The sequence below is a fragment of the Rhodnius prolixus genome, unplaced genomic scaffold (genome assembly GCF_049639745.1).
Source record: "Rhodnius prolixus isolate KJV_2025 unplaced genomic scaffold, Rpr scaffold_12, whole genome shotgun sequence".
NCBI lineage: Eukaryota > Metazoa > Arthropoda > Insecta > Hemiptera > Reduviidae > Rhodnius > Rhodnius prolixus.
Genome location: NW_027411635.1, coordinates 17,854,241 through 17,865,464, shown reverse-complemented (window position 1 = coordinate 17,865,464; position 11,224 = coordinate 17,854,241). Strand labels below are relative to the sequence as shown.

The following is an 11,224-nucleotide window of genomic DNA, read 5'->3' as shown; positions in this document are numbered from 1 at the left end:
TCTCGATTTTTCTTCTTTTTTTTTTTAGTACTTCATGATGAGGATTTTAGCAGTGTTATAACATTTATGACGGAACGAGACCCTCTCTCAGCAACCGTTACTCTTCCAGGCATCCTCGCACATTTGGGAGTTTCAACATCTGCCCGCGAAGGATGTCCAGCCAAGAAAACGAATAGTGGGATAGCTAAGACTGAATGCATGAAAGTTTATTGGAGCTGTAGTTTGTCCCCATCATAAAACCTTGACACTTATCAATTCTCTAGTATACAATACATGATTATATGGACCCTAATGGGATGGAGGAACTTTAATTCCTCACATAGGGAGTTATTTCCCTTTGTTTCTGACAACAGTTTCCCAGCTGTCATCATCCAAGTCCAACCCGAGCGTCCTGGTCTGTTAACCCCTGTGCTACGTTTTCAAGGGGGCAGGGGGCCAAGGGGTGGACGAACGCTATGATTTTGTAAGTTTTGCTACGTTCCAAGACTACCTCATTAGGAGACTTTTATTCCTAAACCATGAAGAGATGACTATTCGGATCACGATACATTTAGACAGTGTTAATTCCACCTGAAGACTCGGAAATGGTTGGCACATAGATAAGTAAACACTTTTCAATAATTTTTATTTTTAAATTGTTCCTTTTTTTGCGCGTATTATGACTGCTGACCGCTGTAGTCATGAACTCCCTAATAGTTATGTATAACTTTGGTGTTTCATTTCAAATAGGTTGAGTTTTATCACCCATTTCAGACGTTAATAGTATTTGTGACACCACTAGGTACCTCTTTATTATAATAAATAAACAGTGGATTATAAAATATAGACCTTATTCTCATTGTTTTAATTCTAGGCTAGATTCTTGTAAACAAAACGAGTTTCGTAGAGGACAGAATCGTATTAGTATTTTTAATTCGTTATTTTTTGCCGATTTCTTGTCTTTTATTTTTATTAAGTCGGCTTTCACCGTCAGCTCCTTCATTAATTTCACTGTTAATTTTTTATAATGTGCTGGATTATGTGTGTTTTAAATCCCATCAGAAATTTAACAATCAACAAATGCGGTTTTTTTTTAATGCAAGAACAATTTGCTTTGCTACATGTTCAAGATTATCATATCACAGGTTACTTTCCTGGCACAAATAAGTACTTAGTACATACAATTACTTATAAACATATTGCTTTGCGCACAGCCGCATTTTTTTTTTTTTTTTAATTGATTTATTGACATATACTAGATGCACGCAAAAATTAATCGCATTATTTACAAATTTTGGCGATATAATGCAAATAAAGTAATAATCGAAAAATGGAAATTGATCATACTAAGAATCAACGTCTGATGGCCCAAAGTTTGTAGATATAGATTTTTTTATTCAAAAACTATGACAAAAAAGATAACGAAAACCCTATCTTTACATATTCCACTAATTATTTTAATATATTTTTTTTATAAAATCTCGTATTTTAATGTTAATTTCTTTTATATATATTAGATAGGGCTTTCACTTAGTTCGTTCTCATTCTAATACGGTATATTTGCAAAACTGAAACGTTTCTGCAAGTATTTATGATGTTTATTCTATCAATGTATGCGAACAAATTAAAGCAAGGTTCTATGTTTTAATTCACGCAGCGCTAAACCAAAACAGATACTTTTCCAGCAAGGTACATCTTCACAATCCTCTCTATGATTTTTGAATCAGAGAGCAATGATAAAAATTGTTCACAAAAAAAATTTGTTTTTGGTTTATGCCGAAAAATTAGAACCTTTCCATAATTTAAAGACTAACGATTTATAAACCAGTAATTAAGAATCTAGTTTCTCATTTTGATTCTACATTTAAAAAAGAGCGTTAAATAAACTGAATATTATTTACATCTCAGATAGGCTTTCCTGAAAAGTACAACTAATGCAACTGTAAAATAAGATAATCTGTTTGATAAAAAAATTACACATTTTAATGTCCAAAAGGAAAATTATTTCAAATATTTTAAAAATTGAATTAGAGACTATACATTAATCCAATTCAGAACAAACAAATAAAAAAATCTCTAGGCCATATTTTAAGCAAAAAATTAAAAATATACACAATTCATTAAAAGAAAGTGTTCAAATATTAAGAAAAAGAATGTGCTTAAGCAATTAAAATAATTTTATCTAAAATTGGTTGGTAACAAGACAGGAATAAAAAAAATTGTTTAAAGGGTGACTAATTTACAAAAAATATATACAAATTTTTATTTACTTTAATGAAAGTAGCTCTGCTTCAATTATTTAATTTTAAATCTGAAACAAGTATTTCCCTTTCTTTTATTTTTTTTTCTGTAAAAAAACTATATTTAAATTTGAGTAAAAATTGTTAATATATATACGTATAACTACTTACTCGGCCACTAAAATCCACGGAATGTTATACTTAATACTGGGTGAAACACTAAAAATATTTATATAATTTTTTCAAACACGTTCGTAATATTACAGATTTTATACAGAATATGATAAAGATCCTGCCTATCGTTCGCAATTGCATCAAATAGGAAAAAGTGTCTCATTCTGGTTTTAGTCCTATGACCAATTGCCTCACCTGATCACTGACTTTTTTTACTTATTTGCTTTGAAAACTTATTAAGCAGCGCAATTAAGGTACGAAGAGTTTTGACGTCTCCAAAACAGTAGTATGGTCATCTAATCGAAAATTGTTCCAAAGTGGACAAAACATGATAGAAAAAAAATGTAGGTTTATTTTTTTAGAGCAAGATTCGTCGATTTTGTATAAAGACAAAAACTCTTAATAACCTATTTTAAATATTTAATCTTATGCTTACAATTTTCTTTTACATTCAAGAAGCCTTAAAAAAAGGTGTAATTCATGCTTGCTAAAATCATGCTTCTGGAAGTGAGGATCTCAGCAGCCCATTCTGCTAACTAGAAGCTAAAAAATTGTTAAAACAATCAATTGATGTGATCCAAAGTCGTAGTTATTTATGTATTTATTAAATTGGTTTTTTTATTGATGAGGCCTTAACTTTGCCTTAAGATCTATTTTTTCTTTCAACAATTTTTCAGTGTTTACCCGTTTTCTGCCAAGACTTAAATATAACATTTGTAAGAAGCTTTTACCATTCATTTGGGTAGTTCTTCCTAGTTTGGCTTAGTGCCTAGGAGTTTTCTTCTCATTTTTTCTTAATTAAGGCACCTTCAAGATACGGTTTTTCCGGCTTCTTCCTAAAATTCTTTCATCTAAAATGAATTTTTAAGAACGTTTCTTTTCTTGCTAAAACTATTAATATCGTCCGTCTGCCTTTGACAGATGTTAAGTCATTCTATTAAAAATATTCCTCTCCAGGATTGACACTGATTACACGCACAGCCAATTCCACTACCTCATGAATACTTTCAAGTTCTTCACTTTCTTGATATTCCAACTATTGATACCTGTCTGTCTTTTGGTTGCAAAGAATGTGTAATATCTGAGTTGTTTTCCTTTTTAACCTTTAGTCCTATTAGTTTCGGGCAATGTCAAGATGTGGAGTGTAAGTCAAAATCTAAAGTGCAAAGCATGACCTATGGTGCAATTCTACTCATGGCATGCAATATACAATCGTTACTTTACGTATTGATTACGGAATTTTTATCAAAGAGTTAGTTTCGTAAAGTTTCCTGATCTCACATTCACGCAAATTTAGTATATTGAACTGGACTAACTTCCGCAACACTAAATTTGTTCGTAAATTTTACAGCAAAAAGCACAATAATAATGCACGATAAAGCAAATTTACAGCGGTATACAAGCCAGTTCAGTTCTTTACTCCCACTCACTAAGAACAGGGAAAACCAAATCAGAAAAGAAAGTGCATGTATTTTGGGATACTCAGTTGTAATAAAAATCATATTAAATACCACCCATTGTTTAGTTTGTAGAAAGACGACCATTCTTTAAATATCTGTTGACTAGACTGTGCTGCTATCTTACAATTAATGAAGCGTGTAGAAATATTGAGTGACTTTTACACAACCTATTTCTTCTTGGGACAAAACGACGATCACTACATACTTGGAAATATATCATTTACGTGTATATTAGCGCTGCAAGTTCGGTGTTTTAATGAACATTAGAGACTAGTGAAATTAAAGTTTCTAATGGAAGAATGTGGTGGATGTTTCTAAGTGAAAAACGCTACTAAATGAATTAAGTTAGCGCTATCTGATTTCATCAGAAATTCATAAAATTATAACAGGACATAAAGGCCTAGCATTTGTGGAGAATGTCCCCGTTTATATGCGATGAGTACGTATCTGACGGTGCTAAACACCCTGTTGATGCAAAGATATTCCAGTAGGTGAACCGTTGGTAGGGCACATTCGATGACTAAAAAGTGAAGCAGATTATGACGGAAAAGATCTCTCACATTTTGCACTAATGTAGGCCAAACCAACATGAAATTTATATAATATTTTCTTGTTTTTAGTCACATAAAATAACCTAATCACCCTGTAAAATTAACAAAATTGTCATTATACAAGTTAAGAAAGGAACTCTTTGTGCAAAACTCCTAATTTTTTATTCTGCTATATTCAGAAATACTGTACGTTTTGTTTTTTTTTGTTTTTGTTAATATATAAAATATTAACTGAACATTAATATAAATAAACATTAATCTTTGGCAAATTTAAAAGAAATTAATCAACTAGCCTTAATTAGGCAATTCGAAAACTCGTACTTTATAAAAATAATCTTGGAATTAAAAAAAAAAAACTTTAAAAACAGAAGAATTATCACGACCGGGGTCTTTGATTCACGCATCAAGTCATAAAATGATTTATGTTTCCTAGTGATGAGGAAATTTATTTTTTCTTGATGATGGAAATACTAATGTCCGTCCAAGATAGTAAGGCGATACTGTACCAATTTGAGACTTCTCCTGTCAACATGTAAGAAAAAATCATATATTCAAAATTCTATTTTTAGTAATGAATAAACAATTGATATTCTCCAAGTTTTGGGGGAGGGTTTGAGCCAAATAATCCGAAATACAAACTTAAGAAAATATCTGCTTCAAAAGCTGATAAACAAGCATCTTTAAAAATTAATCTAGGGTGTAAGAGAGTTTGCTGGAGGTCTCGGATTCGAGCCCAGACAGCGTTTGTGCCCTTAGATTCGTAGCAGCCTCCAAACTTAAATCCAACAGGGTATATGGTAAACATAAGTTTTTTAATTTCAATTACAGAGTAAATACTCATTCTTTTTGACATTCTAGAAATAAAAATAAAGTAAACAAAACTGGATTCCTTTATTTGATGAGTTCTTTATCCTCTATATCTTGATGAGTAGAATCTATATTTTGATGGGATGCTATTATTGGGACTGAGAGTGTGCTACCAGTATCGCATATTACGCTCTATATATTCATGATCGTCTTAGCAAATACTCAGGCGAACTCTGATTCAGTTAGAAAAATTGATTTAACATCTGAATATACCCCATTAAGTCCCCCAGTAATTGGAGAGCGAACAAGTAAGGATGCTTACTAGGTCCTTCTTCGACACATGATCAATGTGGCACTGTTCTATACAACAGATGTGTACCAATTTAGTTTATACTTACCAGGTTTCCAATAAATGAAGCAAATTATTGTAGACAATTAATGCAGGATAACATAGAAATTAGAACATGAGGCCCTGTTTGGCTAGGAAGTTTAATTTTTGGATAAAATAGTCTTTTTGATTTATGAAGTATTTGTTGATGTGTTTGCTTGAATTACCTTCAATCGATAAGCACGGCTAGAATGAGTTCTGGGATGTCTAATCCGTTCCTTAACGACATGTGGATCATTTAGCTGAGCCAGGATTCCTTCTGTTTCAAGCAGATCGTTCATCGAGCTCAACGAGGTACTGCCATCAGACGCATGACCGTTGCGCTTTACCTGTCAAAATTTTGTACATTAGAAGATAGAATTTTTACTATATTAGATAGGTGCTTACTTGTAAGCTGCCCAAAAATTTGATTTGGCTAATTATTAAAGCGCACTCATACAATGCAAATAACTACTAATGCTCAAGTTTTCAAGTTACAAAAACTACAGTGTAACAAAGGTCTCAGTTTTTATACTATTTAATTAAACAATGGTTGCCCAGCTATAATGCTTACAACTTAAAATAAAGGTTATTAGTTTCCACAACATGAACCCGACTATGAGTCAACAATTCTACGCTCATAAATACATGGTGCCAACCATTTCAACGAGTTCTCACATCCGTTAAGATCACTCAAGAATGGATTCAAACCTATTTTCAGACATTTTGCTTAACCCTGAGTTCCTGATTAAATGTTTTCGCAGATAACTCAAAATTTCAATGTACTTTAGTTTGTATCACCAAAATCCACTTTCATGGATATGCATACTCTACACAGAGGAGAGTCTGAAGTAATCTAAATTTCATGTCTAATCATTTAAAGTGAAGGTCTACAACAGCTCAAACAGCATCGTGAATGTTAAAAGTATGAAAACCTTATCAGTAACTGGCTTCATGCATGGTCGTAAAAAACTTTATTTCTGTCTAGTGCACACGATCGAATATGACCAGCATGGCGATTAGAAAGAAAGAAAAAAAAAATAGATTATGTGTTGAGGAAACATTTTTGGAACCAACTTATATCATATACCTTGAGGTCTGTGATTCTAACTTGTTTCAATCACATTTTTTCCTTATTGACCGATAGTTTTGAGGTTGTGGACACAAAATTATTGCTTAGGTATCCTTTACAGCGCACCGACGTCACTAATGTTACACTAGTCTTCTTTTCTTCAAGAAAAATAAGATCTCAACTATTTAACTGAAACCTCAGCACTATGTAGAGGTCGCAGTAGACACGCTGAAAGGTTCCACTCCGAGAAAGTTGCTGCTGTGCTGAATAAATATAGGTAAATATTTTGTAGAAGATAGAATAGAGGTCTTAAACGTGTTTACATCATCTCCTCGATCTAATTTTTCGTAATTAAATAATCAATATAAAAACTGCATTTATTTTAGATTTTTTTTTACATATTTATATTTTTTTTATTTATTTATTGAAAATCAACTAATTTACACTAATATTTGAAAAGCATTTGCATTTTTCGCAAGCTTAAAGAAACTCCTTAGATTCATTGTGGAAAACGAACGCACGGGCATGCTATGGTTGATGCAAACCTCAGACTTGTTAACTCTTCGGGGAAACTTGTCTTCATCCAGATTTGCCTAAGCATTGAACATTGTAATAATTAAGAATTGTCTAGGTTGCGCTTAGAAGCCTAAAAAAAAAAAATCATTCATCACATAATTTGTTCATTAGAATCGCATGAACAAAGCTTACCTTATTATTTGGATACGATCCGTGTAATACATTATTATGACTGGCTTTGATTTGGCTACTAAATCTAAGTGATGTCTCTGGCCAATGAGGATCAATGTCACTGTGAGCAAACAGTTTACGCTTTTGATGTCTGGTTGGTTCTCCAAGCACTGCATACGTGTCCCCAGCAATTTCTTGCGTCTTTTCTTTTAATTCATTTCTTTTTCTGAAAAAAAATTTAAGAAAATAGCGTAAAACGCTCATACGATTTCCTTTCCCTGTTATTACAATTATATAGTAATTGTTAAATATTACTCAAACGTTTAGTTTTATTCTACCGAACACAGCTATAAAATTTATACCTAATTACTTCTCTCGCAGGTATAGTACGGTTCCTAAAAAAAAAACAAAGGGTGTCCCCATGCAAACAGTTCCATCATTGTAAAGGGCCATTTGGTCTTTACACATCTCTTTCGGCCAGTCAAAGGCTACCATTAACAAAACTTTATAAAACAGCTGGGCTTCAATAGAGCTGTTAAGCTTTAGTGAAAGAATATCTTCTGTAACCAGTCTCGTTTTTGGTATAACGAAATGACCAAAGATTAAAGCTCCATGAAAAAGGCGTAAGTTGGCTGATCGAATTCATAGCGGCGTTAAAATACGTACTTTAGTATGTGTGCTATGGGACGATGGGTTAAGTCATACAAGGAAGATTCAATGCCCGCCAAACAAATCGTAAGAGTAGTCTGGAGTAGTGCATTTCTTTATTTTGGCACGCAATTTATCTGGTTTTTGTTTATAATCAACCCATGATCACTATTTGTATATATATAAAACAAAACAAAATCTATCTACTACCTGACGGAGAACTTGTCTGATGGAGTTGGAGAATATGAAACCGGCGAGCAATAGGCTTCAAGTGTAGTCCAAGTACAGAAGCGGCGACAACATTCATCAACAATACCACGCTTAGTTCGGTGGTTGTTATGGCTACCTGTAAACGGAGAGGCGTCTTCAAAACCAAACATAAGAAGAAAACAAAAAAAAAAATAATAATAACTTATGGAACATTCATTCACACCAGCACATGAATACCACTTACTACAATTATATTTGAACTGGTTTTAGTGTGTTAAAATTTACTGATTCTACGACATGTAAATAACTAACGACGGTAAAGTTAGGTTTACAGCTAACAGCTCTGATCTTTCTTACATTTGATATTCTTTTTGCTCTACGTCCTCCAATTTCAGCTGAATGGTGTTAGCTTTTATTTTAATTTCTTTACTAATGCATTTTAAGTGGCACTTATTTATATATTGACTCATGGAAACGCTATTAAAAAACACAAGCCAACAAACTTTATTTTCCAATTGGATTGACTTTGAATTTCATTTTCTAGAGTGTAAATAATTAACTAGCTTAAAGTAAATTTCTATTTTCATGAAAAACTAGTGGAATGAAATTGGATGTGTGAAGCACAAGATTTTTACCTAAGAAAATACAAAATCTGATATCTGCATGATTACAATGCTACCTTGTTTTTAAGACAGTTATGATATAGTATCAAACATTTTTTGTTTTTTTCAAAATAATTGTCGAACATGTTTATGCATGGATTTCTTTCTTCTTAAAAGGGGCTGTTTCGCGATGTGAAAATGGATTTTAAAAACTGCAATAAGAGGAAATTGAACACTAATTATTTTTTTCCGGATTAATTGGGACCCTAAAATCTGTATTTTTGTAAAAACTTGATTTAGAAATTTAGACAAAATTACTCAGTAGCAAAAGAAAGTAATAATGGTAGGTTATATAATTTCTGCAGTCTTTGTACTCTCAGACACCAATGTCGGCAAATAACTAACGAACTATAGAATATAAATAACTATAGAATTAGCCCGGGTGAAAGTGCTACTTTTTGTATCTAAAGAAAACTATTTTAATGAAAAATGCATACACCATTAGCGGGGCTGGGCATACAATTTTGAGAGGAGCAAGATTTATGCTGCACAAAAGTGTGTAGCTTATAGTTTTCTATTAGTATCAAAGTTCAGAAAAAGATTAATAAATTAACGATAAGTTAAAAAACTATACTGATTGCTTAATGCCTCATTGCAACTTTCTACACTCTGAAAGAATTATACTGTAACACATCTTTACTTGTGTTCTTTACTTAATTTATCTATTTTCAATCTATGATTATGATTCTTCATAAAAATCATCAGCTGATCCAGGGATGAGTCATGAATTTAATATAATTCTTTCTTGCTAAAATAATACATAAGTGCTGCGTTATTATTCAATTTAAATTCGTGCTAGACTGCCCTTCCATTTTAAAGTACAATGATGACTCAGCAATTTATACTATGTGCAGTCCAAGGCATCTTTAATTAAAAGAAAGAAGAAAAAAATCTGGAGTGTTACCCATTTACATAGCCCCTGGTGATACGAGTGCATTAAGTCGGACTTACAATGTTCTGGTAAAAGTTCTCATCCGTGCACAGAGATAGCGTTGCAATGTTATTTCACTATAATGTACCTCAATTAACTTGAACTGTAAATTGGTTTTCTTTGTAAGTTATTTATTTATTTAATTTGAGGTGTACTGTGTGTACTTCGTTGAAGTGAATAAACTGACATAGTACAACCATAAAAATTTTTCGTTTCGAAGATTATATAATCAAGAATTCATTTTAGGTTAAAGGTTTAAAACAAGTCTCTTTATACTTATTCAAAAGGTTACTTTGGAGTCAACATATCATTTGAAAATGATCATTTATTTTCTGGATAAATGCAACAAATCTAATAATTAGGCATTTAAATGGTAACAACTTCCACAAAATTAGAATATTAATAATTGTTTAAAATATGAAGAAATTCTCGGAGTCAATTTAATAGAAAGTTGCAAAAAAATATTGCTTCGATATGGTGAAAATTGTGGACCAGTGGTTTTCGACCCGAAAGCTTAGAATGTGAAGCAACAGTATATCAAAACGATATACCAACTATTATGTACACAAACCAGACATTAAATTTAAAAAAAAAGTACCTAACGTCTAGTTTCGAGGTGCACAAAACTCAATAACGATAATTTGCCACAATTACAACACTCTTTCCTCACTACTACCAAACCAAAAAAAAAAAACGAGAAATAGCATATTTTAGTATTCACCTTTGTCGAAAGCGACATTATAACCGCGGCCACTGCATACCTCTGCTAAGATATCGGACAGATCTTTACCACAGAACTTGAAGCCACCCAAAGGAGCAGAGATGACAAATGAATTAATGACGATCGAAATGATCATCATAAATTTCATTATGCCATACATCATGGAATCTGTAACAAAACTGAATTAAAAACATATAAAATAATATTGTTAGTTCTAGATTAAATATTTTAATGACGTATTGATATTATCAATATCTAATATGAATTACATTTTTTTTATTAGCTAAAATATTTTTTAATTTTTTTTTTGAATTTCCCAATCTATTCACTAATTTGTCTCCTCAATTCCCTTCCTTTTTCTAAGTAGGAAGCCTGTTAAATTTGTAATTTTTATTTATTTTTGTTGTGAAATTTGTCAACATACCGAAGTTGTATAAAAATAAAAATAGATTTATGTTTCAGGAAACTTAATGTTAAATTCCAAAAATATGGTTTTAAAGTGAAATAGATATATGATTTCAAAAAGTATGATGCTAAGCAATGAGGATTTTTCGTACTGATTCGAGTAATAACTACCTACCAGGGGTATAGTTTTAATCCATCTGTCATGTTACATCGCTTTCTTTATTCATTTATTTACTAAGGGAGATTTGCCTGACGCGAAACAATCACTTGATTTTCTCTTAAAGTGATTCTCGGTAAGTTCTAATTTACA

At 31.9% G+C, this 11,224-nt stretch overlaps 1 protein-coding gene across 9 annotated transcripts in view; it reads right to left on the bottom strand.

Moving 5' to 3' along the window:
- The window catches only part of Ilp5 (Insulin-like peptide 5), a 71,990-nt gene that overhangs the window by 14,840 nt on the left and 45,926 nt on the right, over positions 1-11,224 (bottom strand). For 3 of the 9 annotated variants that reach the window (XM_074142840.1, XM_074142838.1, XM_074142841.1), the window contains exons 3-7: positions 10,510-10,677; positions 8,196-8,331; positions 7,359-7,563; positions 5,767-5,928; positions 1,199-4,926 (exon numbers count right to left, since the gene is read on the bottom strand). In XM_074142840.1, the coding sequence (XP_073998941.1) occupies positions 4,834-4,926; positions 5,767-5,928; positions 7,359-7,563; positions 8,196-8,331; positions 10,510-10,672 (759 nt within the window). In that variant the 5' untranslated portion in view covers positions 10,673-10,677 and the 3' untranslated portion in view covers positions 1,199-4,833. Of the gene's footprint in view, positions 1-1,198; positions 4,927-5,766; positions 5,929-7,006; positions 7,244-7,358; positions 7,564-8,195; positions 8,332-10,509; positions 10,689-11,224 lie in introns of those variants that run through there. The other 6 variants (XM_074142842.1, XM_074142839.1, XM_074142844.1 and 3 more) reach the window with 4 other exon arrangements.